Source organism: Sus scrofa, chromosome 6 (assembly GCF_054392235.1).
Source record: "Sus scrofa isolate SSC_HxYL_T2T_F1_AM1 chromosome 6, Sscrofa_HxYL_maternal_Yorkshire_Landrace_v2.0, whole genome shotgun sequence".
In the NCBI taxonomy this organism is placed as follows: domain Eukaryota; kingdom Metazoa; phylum Chordata; class Mammalia; order Artiodactyla; family Suidae; genus Sus; species Sus scrofa.
The window spans coordinates 80,165,290-80,181,327 of NC_139388.1; the positions used below are offsets into that span (position 1 = coordinate 80,165,290).

Here is a 16,038-nt window from a genome sequence, read left to right on the forward strand (position 1 = left end):
ACAAAAGGCCTCTCAAGGAGTTCCCATCGTGGCTCAGTGGTTACCGAATCCGACTAGGAAGCATGAGGTTGCGGGTTTGATCCCTGTCTTTGCTCAGTGGGGTAAGGATCCCACGTTGCTGTGGCTCTGGCGTAGACCGGTGGCTATTGCTCCAATTAGACCCCTAGAATGGGAACCTCCATATGCCATGGGAGCAGCCCCAGAAAAGGCAAAAAGACAAAAAAAAAAAAAAAAAAAGCCTCTCAAATGCCAGAGAAGGAGTTCCCATTGTGGTTCAGTGGGTTAAGAACCTAACTAGTATCCATGAGGCTGAGGCTTCGATCTTTGGCTTCGCTCAGTGGGTTAAGGATCTGGCATTGCCTTGGGCTTCAGCGTGGGTTGCAGATATAGCTGGGACCTGGCATTGCTGTGGCTGTGGCCGGCAGCTGCAGCTCCTATTTGACCCCTAGCCTGGGAACCTCCATATACTGCAGGTATGGCCCTAAAAAGACAAAAAAAAAAAAAAAAGCCAGAGAAATAGCAGAGGCATGACCCGATTTCAGAAGCCTCATAGCATGACCATAGACACACCTGCACAGGTGGGAAACAAGAAGGCCCCTGCAGGGCACATGGCATTGCCCCATAGTGACAGGTACAGACATGGCATCCCTTGACCCTGGGGTGGATGGCTTCTGGACTAGGATCTCCAAAGGATCAGAGAGCCTGGGGAGACTCTGGGGCAAACCCAAGAAGGATCACATTAGGGCCAAGGATAGGTGGCCTGATCCATCATCATGTATCAGGCTGATTTATGCAGTGCCAGGTGCTGTTCTAGGAGGGTGAACAGAGACATGGGGAGCAGCCAAGGTAAGCAGAGGAAAACCCCAAAGCAATGTGTGGGAACAACCTATGGTGGAAAGGGCTGGAAGGAGACAGAGCTGCGATGGAGAGTAATGGTGGAGAGGAGACTCGGAAGGGAAGCAGGGAAGGCCTGGACCAAGAACTCAATACATACATTTGATAAAGGAGTAAGTATTGCCAGGACTTGTTGATGGAGGGGATGTAGAGATTCAGGGATGGAATCAAAGATGCCCTTCCCCTGGGGGTTTGGTCTGAGCAGGTGGGGGGCCATTTGCTCAGCTGGGGTAGGCTGCCAGTGCAGCAGGTTGACCACCCGGGGGATGGGGTGAGAGGACCTGCTTCACCTGCAGATACCCCAGTGGGAGCAGCTACTTAACTTCTCAGAGCCCACATCTCCTCCCCCAGGGCTTAGCCGGATGCCTGGCAGAACACTTACCAGGGGAGCCCCAATTTCAGTGGTAAACAGGATGGCTAAGTTTGCATAACTGGTTTGCTCTAGATGACCTTCCCAAGAGGCAGTGTAGTACAGTGGCACGGGGCTGGGCTCCAGCACCAGGGAGACCTGGGCCTGGATGTACATCAGTTGCTTTTTTGCTGGGTGAGCTAAAAAAATTCACTTTCCCTCTCTGAGCCTCTCTCCTCATCTGTAAAATGAAAGCTGTTGGGAGGATGAAGTGAGGTGGCAGGAATTTGGTAGATGCCGGCTGCTTTTTTGAGATCCTGGCACTGGGCTAGAAGCTTCATAAAAGTGGGACCTTAGGGACTGCATCGCATGACTGCTTTGTCATTCTTCCTGTTGCAACGTGGCATTTAAGAGACTCCTTGGAGACTCCTCGGGGAAGGAGCTGCACCTGCTGCTTGGTCCATGGTCTTCATGGGCAGGAGGCCAGAGGAAGCTTCCTTTCAAACCACAGAGGATGTGGGAGGCTCTGCATCTGCCCAGGGTTCCCTTTAGGGAAGCGGCTCTCACTGTGGTCTTCTGGGTGGTCTGTGGGCTGGGCTGCACTCATCTGTGGGCTGGGCCCATGGGAGATATTCCCTTCTGGGGCTGCTGCTCCCTTGGGGCCCTCAGGAAGGACATGATCTGCCTGGTCCTGAAACCAGATGGGATTGGGGGTGGGGGTGGCCAGAGAAAGAAAACCAGGTATGGCTTTCTTGACTTAAGAGAAGCCATTTTTGGGAGTTCCCATCGTGGCTCAGTGGTTAATGAAACCGACTAGGAATCATGAGGTTGCAGGTTCGATCCCTGATCTTGCTCAGTGGGTTAAGGATCCTGTGTTGCCGTGAGCTCTGGTGTAGGTTGCAGACGCGGCTCGGATCCCGGGTCGCTGTGGCTCTGGGGTAGGCCAGCGGCTATAGCTCTGATTCAACCCCTAGCCTGGGAACCTCCATATGCTGCAGGTGCAGCCCTAGAAAAGACAAAAAGACAAAAAAAAAAAAAAAAAAAAAAAGAGAGAGAGAGAGAGAGAGAGAGAGAAGCCATTTTTGGTCTAAGACATTTCGTAATCTAAGCCTAGTTGCAAGGCTTGCCCTAGAACAGGTCTCAGTAATTAATGATCTTAAGGGAACAAAAGAACAAATTGTTGGGGTTCCCATTGTGGCTCAGTGGGTTAAGAACCTGACATAGTGTCTGTGAGAATGCTGGTTCGATCCCTGGACCAGCCAGTGTCTCAGTGAGTTAAGAATCCAGCATTGCCAAGAGCTGTAACGTAGGTCGCAGATGTGGCTTGGATCCATCGTTGCTGTGGTTGTGGCGCAGACCTGCAGCTGCTGCTCCTATTTGATCCTTAGCCTGAGAACTTCCATATGCTGCAGGTTTGGCCCTAAAATGAAAAAAAAAAAAAATTGTTATCTGGCAAGCGAAATAACAGTAGCAAAGATAATATATCAGTAAAGACTCCCAATTGTTTCAGTGGTAAATATTAGCCTGAAGGCTCAACCACTAGATCAGCAGAAACCTAAGCGGTCATGACATTGACCTTTTCTGACCCTTGTATCATCAACTAAAGCTTGTACTCTGCCCACTGCCAACGCCCCTTTTTGGATGTATGTGTACCTTTAGATTAAAACTTCCCCAGTTTTGCTGCTGGGAGATGCTACTTTGGGACAGATCCCAGGTGCTGTTCTTACTTGCTGCAGAGAATACATTCGTCCTTATTCCAGGAACTTTGGCTTGGTTGTGTCTTTTGTCTCAATACCCACCAAGAGGCAATCCCAGGTTTAGGGTAATAGCCCATGTGTCAAACAGCTTAAGAATTCACTGATTTGGACTGGTTTATTCTAGAGCATTGCCAAACTTCTCAATTCCTCCAGTTTCTCTAGATTTTTGCAACAAAAGGGACTTTCTCACCTAGTGACAAACCCCATGACAAGATCATGGCTGTCTAGACACATAAAGTGGAGTTTCAGCTGGTTTCCTGGGCAAGGAGGAGGCTGGAAGAGAATTTGAGGGTCAGGGGTCAGTGGCACTCCTCCTGGTGCCGAGCAGTCAGTGTGATGGGAGAGATGAGAAGTGAGATTTATTAGTCTTGCACAGATAAACCATTCTCTCAGGAGGTCTCCAATTCTTGCCAGTCATTTCAGAAATACACCAAATTGTCATGTCCGGAGGGCTGGGAATGAATCACTTTTGAAGTCTCTGTAGTATTAAGCCTTCACACAGTAGGTATTTGAGATAAATCAGTTAAATTGAGTTTATGGATCATTTGCTCAAATGCAGGCTAGATGCTTTTCACATTTGTTGTTGTTATTATTATTATTATTATTTTGTCTTTTCTAAGGCTGCAGTGCAGCATATGGAGGTTCCTAGGCTAGGGGTCGAATCGGAGCTGTAGCCGCCAGCCTATGCCAGAGCTACAGCAACGCCAGATCCAAGCCACGTCTGCGACCTACCCCACAGCTCAGGGCAATGCCAGATCCTTAACCTGCTAAGTGAGGCCAGGGATTGAACCTGCAACCTCAACGTTCCTAGTCGGATTCCTTAGCCACTGAGCCATGACGGGAACTCCTATTAATTATTGTTACTAATATTATTTGCCTTTTAGGGCTGCACCCACGGCATATGGAAGTTCCCAGGGTAGGGAGTGAATCAGAGCTGCAGCTGCCAGCCTACACCATAGCCTCAGCAAATCCGAGCCTTGTCTGCAACTTATAACACAGGTCATGGCAAGGCTGGTTCCTTAACCCACCGAGTGAGGCCAGGGCTCGAACATACAACCTCATGGTTACTAGTCAGTTTGGATTCGTTTCTGCTGTGGCGTAATGGGAAATCCCTATTATTAGTTATTTTTGCTATACCAATGGTATATGAATTAAAAAAAAAATTTTTTTAGGGCTGCACCTGTAGCATATGGAAATTCCCTGGCGCTGGCTGAAGGGTTTAATGATAGTTGCTGGCCTATGCCATAGCTCACAGCAATGCTGGATCCTGTTTTTTTTGTTTGTTTGTCTTGTCTTTTCAGGGGCGCACTGGAGACATATGGAGGTTCCCAGGCTAGGGGTCCAATTGGAACTGTAGCCGCCGGCTTATGCCACAGCCATAGCAACTCAGGATCCAAGCCGTGTCTGTGACCTACACCACACCTCACAGCAACACCAGATCCTTAACCCACTGAGCAAGGGCAGGGACCGAACCCGCAACCTCATGGTTCCTAGTCGGATTCGTTAACCACTGTGCCACGACGGGAACTCCCCTGAAAGATTAAATAAGTAGCAAATTAAACTATGAGTTGATGTCACATTCTAACATAGCTCGAGCTTAAATGGGGTGAGAGTGACCTACAGGTGTGATGAAGCTGATCTGAAGTGGCAGCTTCCCAGTTTATCGGGAGCTGGTTTTATAAGCCATTAAATTATAGTCATGATGGAGTTCCTGTTGTGGCGCAGTGGTTAACGAATCCGACTAGGAACCATGAGGTTGCGGGTTCGATCCCTGCCCTTGCTCAGTGGGTCAAGGTTCCGGCGTTGCCGTGAGCTGTGGTGTAGGTCGCAGACGCGGCTCGGATCCTGCGTTGCTGTGGCTCTGGTGTAGGCTGGTGGCTACAGCTCCGATTAGACCCCTAGCCCGGGAACCTCCATGTGCCACAGGAGCGGTTCAAGAAATGGCAAAAAGACAAAAACAAAAACAAAACAAAACAAAACAACAACAAAAAAATTATAGTCATGAGAAAAAAAAACCTTTCCCAAAGGTCTAGAGATTAGAAGCAAAGTCAAATTATTCATACATCCAAGGAATGTGACCTTCCCCAGGGCTGTCAGAAATCAATTAGGTGTGAATGAACCTGGAAGGCAGCTATTGCCCTGCTGCTCTCCCGGTATGGAGGTCAGCCTGAGGTTTATCCAGTTTTCATTTCCAAATTTGAGCTTTAACATCTGAGGACTGTGTACTGTGTGGTCTTACTGAGGTGGTCAAGAATTTTGAGATGCTGGGAGTTCCCGTCGTAGTTCCCGTCGTGGGTCAGTGGTTAACGAATCTGACTAGGAACCATGAGGTTGCGGGTTCCATCCCCGGCCTTGCTCAGTGGGTTAAGGATCCGGCGTTGTCATGAGCGGTGGTGTAGGTTGCAGATGTGGCTCAGATCCCGCGTTGCTGTGGCTCTGGTGTAGGCTGGTGGCTACAGCTCCAATTCGACCCCTAGCCTGGGAACCTCCATATGCCGCAGGAGCGGCCCAAGAAATGGCAAAAAAAAAAAAAAAGAAAAAAAAGAAAAAAAGTTGAGATGCTAACTTAAGGGCAAAGACCGTATTCTCTAAATTTCCTTTTTTGCCAGACCCGAGGCATTGTGGATATTCCCAGGGCAGGAATGGAAACTGCGCCACAGCAGCAACCCAGGCTGCAACAGTGACAATCCTTAACCTGCTGTGCCACAAGGGAACGCCAAAATTTCTTTTTTTTTTTGCTTTTTAGGGCTGTACCTGCGGCATATGGAAGTTCTCAGGCTAGACTAGGGGTCAAATCAAAGCTACAGCCGTCAGTCTACACCACAGCCACAGTAATGTGGGATCTGAACCTCATCTTTGACCCTTACCACAGCTCACGGCAATGCTGGATCCTTAACCCACTGAGGGAGGCCAGGGATCAAACCTGAAACCTCATGGTTCCTAGTTGGATTCCTTTACGCTGAGCCAAGACGGGAACGCCCCCCAATTTTTTTTTTTTTGTCTTTTTCCAGGGCCGCACTTTGTGGCACATGGTTTCCCAGGCTAGGGGTCCAATTGGAGCTGTAGCCACCGGCCTATGCCACAGCCACAGCAATGCCAGATCCGAGCCACATCTGCGATCTACACCACAGCTCACAGCAACGTCGGATCCTTAACCCACTTAGCGAGGCCAAGGATTGAACCCTCAACCTCATGGTTCCTATTTGGATTCGTTAACAACTGAGCCACGACGGGAACTCCCCAAAATTTCTAATAATTTGTTTTTCTGTATTGGCTGCTCATACGGCCCATGGAATTCCTGGGCCAGGGATCAGATCTGAGCCGCAGTTGTAACCTTCGCCATAGCTGTGGCAACTTCAGATCCTTAGCCTATTGCACTGGGCCAGGGATCAGCCTGTGTCCCAGTGTTCTGGAGATACAGGGGAATCCCATTGTGCCACAGTGGGAACTCCTTAATAATTTAATGTTTGTTCCTTTTTTCTTGATGAACTTGGCTCCTAGGTGGGAGGGGACAAAGCTTGTTTATCTTTACCCTCAGCACCTGACCTCTCACAATGTCAGAGACTAGTGCTTTTTTTTTTTGCTTTTTAGGGCCATACCCGTGGCCTATGGAGTTCCCAGGCTAGGGGCTGAATCAAGAGCTGCAGCTGCTGGCCTATACCACAGCCACATCAATGCAGGATCCAAGCTGTGTCTGCAGTCTACACCTCAGCTCACGGCAACACCGGATCCTTAACTCCCTAAGTGAGGCCGGGGATCAAACCCACATCCTCATGGATATACTAGGTGGGTTCTTAACTTGCTGAACCACAACGGAAACTCCCTTGAATTGCCCCCTTGTAAAGCCAGAAATTCTCATTAAGTTTCCTTCTCGGTCAGACATTTTTCTTAGCCTCCTAAGACAAGAAGCCTTTGTGTCCAGGATGATCTCAATGCTACAAATTAAAAACAGCATTGGAGTTTTCCTAAGAGTGAAGGTAGGATCCTCCCAAATGTGCATTAGAGAGGAAATGGGTAAACAAGTTATGGTGCATCTATGCCACAGAGCATGGGACCAGTGGTTAAAAAAGCTAATTTGGAATTCCCTGACAGCCTATCAAGTTCACTATCTGGTGTTGTTGGTGCTATGGTGTGGGTTTGATCCTGAGGCCAGAAACTTCTGCATGCTGCGCACAGACAAAAAAAAAAAAAAAAAAAAAAAGGTTGAAAAATAAAATTTCAGGAGTCCCCGTTGTGGCTCAGTTGCAACGAATCCGACTACTATCCATGAGGACGTGGGCTTGATCCCTGGACTTGATCAACAGGTTAAGGTTCCAGCACAGCTGAAAGCTTCAGGGTAGGTAGCAAGTGAGGCTTGGATCTGGCGTTGCTGTGGCCGTGGCAAGGCTGGCAGCTGTAGCTCCAATGTGCCCTCTAGCCTGAGAACTTCCATACGCTGCAGGTATAATCCTAAAAAGAAAAAGGCGTATACTATGTGATTCCACTGAGGAGGTAGAGCAGTCAGGCACAGAAATAGAAAGATGGTGGCTAGGCGCTGGGAGGAGAAATGGCAAGTTGGTGTTTACTGGGTAGAGCTTGAGTTTTGCAAGATGAAGACTCCTGGAGCTGGATGGTGCCAGGGTGGCCCAACAACGTCCCTGGGCTGAGGTGCTAAGTTTTTTTTTTTGTCTTTTTAGGGCCACACCCACAGCACATGGAGGTTCCCAGGCTAGGGGTCGAATGGCTGTAGCCTCCAGCCTACCCCTCAGCCACAGCAACACGAGACCTGAGCCTTGTCTTCGACCTACACCACAGCTCACGGCAATGCCAGATCCTTAACCCACTGAGCAAGGCCGGGGATCGAACCTGCGTTCTCATGGATGCTAGTCGGATTTGTTCCTGCTGAGCCACAACATCAACTCCTAGGTGGTAAATTTTGTTAGGTGTGTTTCACCACAATGAAAAAATAGAAAGTGGCTAACATTGCTTCGTGCCTTATTTTTGAAGGAAAAAAACTTTACATATGCTGCACATTTGTAATGATATAGAAGTCCAGAAGGAAATATGTGAACTGTCTACAGGGGATTGAAACTTGGGGATTTTGAGGGGTTTCCACTTTTAACTTGAGGAACCTTTGTAGTGTTTTGGTGGCGTTACCACGTTAGTAGTAATCACCTGAGCCAAGCTGCAGTGGTGGGAATTCCTGCTTCCCGGGAGAGGTCTCTGGAGGTCACTCGTGGAGCTGACTGGAGTTCAGAGCTGAGCTGGAGGCAGCTGTAATCTTGCTTGACGAGATACAAAGAAGCACTGAGAGCAAGTGCTGGCACTCTCCTACCACTCTCAGGTGGCCGAGGGGGGGCCTGTTAAGATGCCCATTTTGCAGATGGCCAAATGCAACAGCAAAGGAAGGGACTTCCCAAGGTCGTCCAGCGTGACACCAATTCTACGCCTGGACCCAAAGTATCCACCTCCCAGTGTGGGTAAGTTCTGGAGCCCTGGCCCCCTCTTCAAGGACAAAGACTCCTTCTGGCACATTCACCTCCGTCTGCAGCAAGTACAAGGAACAGGCTTGCTTTTTTTGCTAATAAAGTAGAATAACATTTATTTCTTAAAATTTTTATTGTACATGCAGTATTTGTGGAAAATCAAAGACCTTTGAAGGAACTCAAATTAGATGTAAATTAACGTTCAGTTGAGCTGGTTACAGTCACGTTAGGTTGGGAACAGTCAGGCTGAAGCTTTCTTCTCCTTGTAGGTTGCCATCATTTTCTTGATTTCAGCAATAGCTTTCCCTGGATTCAGCCCCTTGAAAAAAGAGAAGAGAATCAACACCAAATGGTAGGGGGAGTTCCCATCATGGTGCAGCAGAAACACTCCGACTAGGAACCATGAGGTTGCAGGTTCGATCCCAGGCCTTGCTCAGTGAGTTAAGGATCTGGCATTGCTGTGAGCTGTAGTGTAGGTCACAGATGTGGCTCGGATCCCGCATGGCTATGGTGTAGGCTGGCAGCTGTAGCTCCGATTAGACTCCTAGCCTGGGAACCTCTATGTGCTGCAGGTGCAGCCCTAAAAAGACCAAAAAAAAAAAAAAAACCAAATGGTAAGTGAAGTGAATGGAAGAACCCCATGACCTTGGCTGCAACTCCTGCCTTAGCTGGTGCAGGGTCAAAGCACAGTGAGTGCAAATCCAGTCCAGTCCCAGATCTTAGCCAGCTCTTGGTCTAAGAGCTCTCTTCTTTTTTTTCATCATGCCCATGACATGTGGAAATTCCCAGAGTAGGGACAGAACCCGCACCATAGCAGTGACAACTATGGATCCTTAACCCACTGAGCCACCAGGGAGCTCCTAAGAGCTCTATTTCCACTTTTAGACATTTGAAAACAGCCAGCTCTCCCTGGTAGGAGACCTGTCTCACTGGAGTCCTGCTGGTGAGGCTCACGGTAGCAGGTAAGTGAGCCCAGGGAAGAGCTGTCCCTTCTATGACTACAGACAGTGTCAAAATTAGCTGGATATTGGAGGTTAAGGGGGTTAAGTACCCAGCATTGTCACTGCAGTGGCTCCAATTGCTGCTGGGGTGCGGGTTCGATCTGTGGCCTGGGAATTTCCATATGCTGTGGGCGAGGCAAAAAAAAAAAAAAAAAAAAAGTTCCCACTGTGGTGCAATGGGGTTGGCAGCGTCTTGGGAGCACTGGCTGCAGGTTTGATTCCTGGCCTGGCACAGTGAGTTAAGGATCTGGTGTTGCCACAGCTGTGGCTTAGGTGGTGACTGCAGCTTGGATCTGATCCCTGGCCTCCGAACTCTGTGTGATGAGGGGCAGCTAAAAAAAAAGCTAGATCTCTCTAAAGGTTTCACATCATTACCGTATTATTAAGTCATCATTACCAGAAGTCAGCATCTACCAGTGTCAAAGCTATGTGGGAAAAACAACCCTGTGTTAACCCTTCATGAGCACCGTAGGGGTCAACCGGCCAGCAGCACCGGGGTCAGCTGCAGTCTGGCCCCACAGCTGTAACATCTGTTCTGCAGGAGGTTCAGTCATTGAACCTAATGAATGCCAGCCCTGAAGGAGGAAGGGAGGTAACCTAGAATTTGGTAAAATTAGACAAACACTCATCTGAGGCTAGGGAAGGGTCCCCTCATTTTAAAAGGCCAACTCTGAAATTACGGTGTGGAAAGAAAGAGAGATCGTCAGAGAGAAAGAAAGGGAGAGAGAAGACATTCTTCAAAAGACAGGCGACTATGACAAAGGACACATTTGCATGTGGCGTAAACTCTGAGAGGGCAGGCAGGAAGCTGGGGACACCCCTGCTTCCAGGGAGGGGCTGGGGCTGGGGGAGGAGGAAGACCCTCCACAGTGTTTCCTTGTCAACGCTGCTGAACCATGTTCAGCCCCCCTGCCCCGCCCCAGTTCAGCAAAAGGGTTTTAGATTCACACGGTCAGTGACAGGATGTTACCTAGTCCTGGTGCAGGATGGCAGATGGCCCGCTTCTAGCCCTGCCCCTGCCTCGCCCCCAACCTGAGAGTGACCTTGGCAAGTGCCCTCCCAGCCCCCCACTCATGAGCTCAGTTTCTTAATCTGTAAAAGGGGTTGCACTTGATGATTTTCAAGGTCCCTTCTATTTCAATGTGGGCCCATGTCTAGCCTTGCAGTCCCAGCATCCACCCCTGCTTTATAGAACGGGAGGGCGGGACACAGACAAGGTCCCAGAGAGGGTCCGTTCTTGAGTGTCTCATCTGTCTGCTGCCCTCTGCGATGCAGAGGTTCATGCCCAGGCCCAGGCCCAGGCCCAGACCTCAGGATCCTCTGTGGAACTTTTTTTTTTTTTTTTTGTCTTTTGTCTTTGTTGTTGTTGTTGTTGCTATTTCTTGGGCCGCTCCCTCGGCATATGGAGGTTCCCAGGCTAGGGGTTGAATCGGAGCTGTAGTCACCGGCCTACGCCAGAGCCACAGCAACGCGGGATCCGAGCCGCGTCTGCAACCTACACCACAGCTCACGGCAACGCCGGATCGTTAACCCACTGAGCAAGGGCAGGGACCGAACCCGCAACCTCATGGTTCCTAGTCGGATTCGTTAACCACTGCGCCACGACGGGAACTCCCTCTGTGGAACTTTTGAGCAAATACACAAGCCAGGCCTCAGCCTCAGAGAGGCTGTCTTCTGATTAACTGGCTCAACTGGGCCCAGCACCCCTTTCCTGAGCGCTTACCATGTGCCAGGCATTGATTTAAGACTTCAGTGGCATAACTCGCCTCAGGAGTCACCCAGCGCACAGGCAGAGGCTGGGCAGGGATGCAGGCAGTGCCCTCCTGTACTGGTGGGGACCCCACTAGGCCTCACAGCCGACCCCAGGGCCAACGTCACATGAGACGACCGTGACCGGGGAAGGGAGGGCCCTTCAAACAGTCTAGAGCTCATGTCTGCGAGCATATGCTGCCTGTGCTTTCTGTTTTAAACAACTGCTAGCTGGCTGGCTGAGCACTTCCCATCTCACTGCCTGCTTGCTCACTGCACCTTTAAAGTGAAATTGCTCTGCCCACAGTCTGGGCTTGAAGGGCAGCCCTGGCTGCTCCCCGCCCACTTGGCCAGACCAGCGCTGGCACTTGACCAGCGCTGGCGGCCGCGGAGAGCTGAGCTGGGCCAATGAGACTCCCTCCGAGGAATGTGAGTTGAGAAATGCTGAGGAAGACAGGCAGATGCTGAAGCCGCAGGCGGGGTGAGCCCGGGAAGCAGGAAGTCTAAATAGGAAGAGGGAGTGAAAGCTAAGTAAGGATGAGCTCTGAGTCAGAGCAAAGACTCAGAGTAGAGAGAAAGCACAGGCTTGCTGCTAGGGAGCAGAGCAGACCAGCAGCGATGCTGACACGGAGCCCTCGGGGCTGGGAGAGGGACTCGGTCCCATAGCTGCCTGTGCCTGGATCCCCGTGGCATCCCTGACTTCTGCCACGCCCATGGGAACCCTACCTAAAAGCCCTTCTTCAGGGGTCCTGAAAGAGCCTGTTCCCTGCAACGAAGCACCGACAGCCCCCAGGCTCACTCTGAGATAACAGTGCGTTCTGCTCGCCTTACCTTGGGACAGGTCCCCGTGCAGTTCATGATGGTGTGGCAGCGGTACAGAGAGAACGGGTCCTGCAGCTTGGCCAGGCGCTCCTCCGTGAAGTCATCTCTGGAGTCGATCATCCAGCGATAGGCCTGGGGAAGTGGGGACTGGTGAGCTGAGCTGTTAAAACTTTAATTGGCCAGAGCAGCCCTCTGGTCCAACTCAAACTGCAGGTGTGCAGAACAGGAGAGTTCTCAGCTCAGATGCCGTCTCCGCACTCTTTGTCATCTTTCAAGGAAAGTCTCCCAACCGTTTTGTAACAGCTTTTGATCATTTTGATTGATGATCCCCACAAACCTTTGAACCACATGCACCTGGTCCCTGGTGCTTAATTATATACCATCAGGAGTCGTCTTCTACCAATTTCATGGGGCTGCTTAGCTTGCCCCCCCCCGATCACGAATGAGGGAAGGCAGGGACGGTACCGTCTGACCCCCTGTCTTCATAGCATCTACTCACTGTCTCTGAGTAAACTGATAACTTAGCAGACCCGTGTAAAGATATCTGTTCTAGGAGTTCCCGTTGTGGCGCAGTGGTTAACGAATCCGACTAGGAACCATGAGGTTGTGGGTTTGATCCCTGGCCTCGCTCAGTGGGTTATGGATCCGGTGTAGGTCGCAGACACGGCTCAGATCTGGCGTTGCTGTGGCTGGCAGCTGTAGCTCCGATTCGACCCCTAGCCTGGGGACCTCCATATGCTGCGCTTATGGCCCTAAAAAGCAAAAGGTATCTATTCTACTTATTAATTAATTCCTTCAATCAGTATACCCATCCCAGAAGCCTGAGATCAGCCAGCTGAAACCTGATTAACCTCCTGGTCAGTGGGCCTGCTTCAGCAGTGCTACTGAGAGGACTCTTATGTTTCCCAGCAGCTCGATCATCCATACAAGCACCAAGATGAATGCACCTTATTATTCCATCTTTACTTTGGCCAGGAATCAGTACTGCTAAGTGGTCACACAACCACGGAACTTCTCTTTTTGTGGGAAAATGAGAAACAAGAGGTTGTTTTTTGAGTTTCTTAAGAGCCTATAAAAAGCACTAACCACAAATCTAAAAGTATAAGCTTTTCGGGCACGAAGGCAGCGACTCTCTCTGCAGTGACCTGCATACAAAGAGTGAAAGGCAATGAAAAGCAATGCTACGTTTCCCCAGGTAAGCCCTAAACCCAGTACCGCAAGCTTTCACTAGCCTGAAAACAACTGCCAAACTTACAGCTGGGTAATTAGCACTCAATGCAATTTCCTTCTCTCCTGCCTGCATGTCATCGAAAACCCCTGTGAGAGGCAGGGGAGGGCCAGTGGTGCAGGGCGACATTTTAAGCATCTGCAAGGCATGGTGTGCCAGCAGCCGCCACCCCACTACGCCATGCTAAATGAAGGCATTCTGCAGATGAAGCCCCAGATTTACCTAAAGCCAAATGAAGGCGAGGCCACCAGTTACCCTGTTTGTAATGGATGCCAACGAAGGACACCATCGCCCCCCAAAGTGTGTGGTTTCCGACAATACACTGTCCTTCTGGATTTCTGGAAGCCTGAGTGTCAGCTTCTCTGGAAGTCACGAAGGAGCACCTTACCTGCATGAGGACTGCGGGTCCCAGGTACTTGTCTCCATTCCACCAGTAGCTCGGGCAGCTGGTGCTGCAGCAGGCGCAAAGAATACACTCGTACAGCCCATCCTGCGTGCGGAGAAAGGGCATCAGGAGCCCATGGTGGGAGACAGTCGCATCCTTAACTTACCCGGGAGGCCTGGGGTCAGCCCATGAGCAAAGTGCCTACTTGCCCCTGAGTCTTCTTGGCAAAATCCTAGGAGTGGTTTGCTGAGATTTATCAGATTCATAAAAAAGATCTTGGAATTGAATTAGAGCCCAGAGTTCTTAAGTCCAAGTGTAGTGTATGTATCCTTTAATTAGTAACCCCTCACTTATCTTAAAAAACAAAACCACCTAACAAAAACATGAAAGGTAACTCATCACCTCGAATGCAGTTTAGCAGAAATTAAAAAGGCCCTGGGTGCTGAGGCATCTAGAGTCTACACCAGCTTCTGCCCTGGCTCGGCAGAGACCTCAGTTTTTCAATGGAACAGCAACATCGTCCTAAAACAGCGACCTGTACTAAGCATGGTGTGTCTGACTTGATCTCATTTGACTGTCACAATAATCTTGGGGTGAGTGCTCTAGAGTTTCATTTTACAGGTAAGTAACTGAGATGCCTAGAGGCTGTCATTTTGAGGTTCACCCAGCAGCAAATAGCAGAGCTGGGATGGGACCCCAGGCAGTCTGGCCCTGAAGCCCCCATGCCAACCCTGCCACACAGATGGCAACCCGCCCAACCAGTTTTAACAACCTGGACTTTCTGATTTGGGGAACAGAAACTGATTAAAAATACAGGGAGTTCCCGTTGTGCCTCAGTGGAAATTAATCTGACTAGCATCCATGGGGTCTCAGGTTAGATCCCTGGCTTCACTCCGTGGGTTAAGGATCCGGTGTTGCCGTGAGCTGTGGTGTGGGTCGAAGACGCGGCTTGGATCCTGCGTTGCTGTGGCGTAGGTCAGCAGCTGCAGCTCTGATTGGACCACCAGCCTGGGAACCTCCATGTGCCATGGGTGCGGCCCTAGCAACACAAAGACAAAAAAAAAAAACCCAAAAAACTGGCCACATAGAAGGGCACACTGACATCTGGAAGCATAAGGTCACAGGATAAAGGCCCCAATGACAATCATATTCTTCAGTCTACTTATAAAAAAAGGTAGTTGTTGGAAGTTCCCATGTGGTGCAGTGGGTTAAGGACCTGGTGTTGCTGCAGCTGTGATGTAGGCTGCGGCTGTAGCTTGGATTTGATCCCTGGCCCAAAAACTTTCATATGCTGTGGATGTAACCGGAAAAAAAAGAAGTTCTCTGTATTTTCCACTCATCTGTAATGAGCATAATGGGTTTTAAAATCATGAGAAAAAGTTAGGTGCAGCATATTAAGGGAGTGAAAAATGCTAAATATGCAAACGTTTGGTACCTAAATGAGTAAATTTTGATTATCTAGAAAACATGCTCAGGAGACCCTCCAGTCCCTAAAGACACCACATCGAGGAGATGTACCAGCTACATGCTTGCCTACCAGAGGACTGTGAGGTGACAAGCTGGGCCAGAGTGGCCAGTTCCTGCCTGGACTCTTGGATGGGTCAGACCTCCTGGGAATTAGAAACTGAGGGCAGAGCTAAATACTGAAAACAAGAAACTTTTTTTTGGTTTGTTTTTAGGGCTGCAGGTGCGGCATATGGAGGTTCCCAGGCTAGGGGTCGAATCGGAGCTGCAGCTGCTGGCCTACACCACAGCCACACCAACTTGGGATCCGAGCCGCATCTGCAACCTACACCGAAGCTCACGGCAATGCCAGATCCTTAACCCACTGAGTGAGGACAGGGATCGATCTGGCATCCTCATGGGTACTAGTCGGGTTGGTTTCTGCTGGGCCACGACGGGAGCTCCTGTAAACAAGAAACTCTTGGAAGAGAAGTCTGCTGTTTCTCTGACTTACAACCCGACCATGCTGACCCGCATGATCTCCACGATGAGAGCTGGCTTTCTTACCAGGATCTTCCTTCCTTTCTTAACATTTTATGGGGAAGAGGAGAGGGGCTAAATATTTCCCAAGACCTAAAAGGCAGAATTCATTTATCCATTGACACAACTAGTATCTGTCTATAAACAGCACATGCCAGGATCCAGAAAGGGCCTTAAGACGAAGTCCCTGCCCTAGGGGGGGCTCAGTCCGCTAATGGACCGTCATGTAAATGAACGGTGGTGACCCCAAGACAGCTCATGGCCTCACTCCCGTGCAGACAGGATGCTGGGACCTATCTTCCTTTGGTCCTCCCTTCCCACCTCTTCCCGTCCAAAGGACACCCTGTGCAGGGTGTGAGTGTGCAAATCAGTCTCAGAGGAAGTAAAAGCGTGCAAGAGAAAGAG

General features: G+C 49.9%; 1 protein-coding gene across 1 annotated transcript in view; it reads right to left on the minus strand.

The window, feature by feature from the left end:
- Window positions 1-8,706: 8,706 nt before the first annotated feature.
- SDHB (succinate dehydrogenase complex iron sulfur subunit B) overlaps window positions 8,707-16,038 on the minus strand; it is a 30,051-nt gene continuing 22,719 nt past the window's right edge. Inside the window, 3 exon segments of the mRNA NM_001104953.1 lie at window positions 8,707-8,784; window positions 12,047-12,169; window positions 13,654-13,755. Coding sequence (NP_001098423.1) covers window positions 8,707-8,784; window positions 12,047-12,169; window positions 13,654-13,755 — 303 coding nt within the window.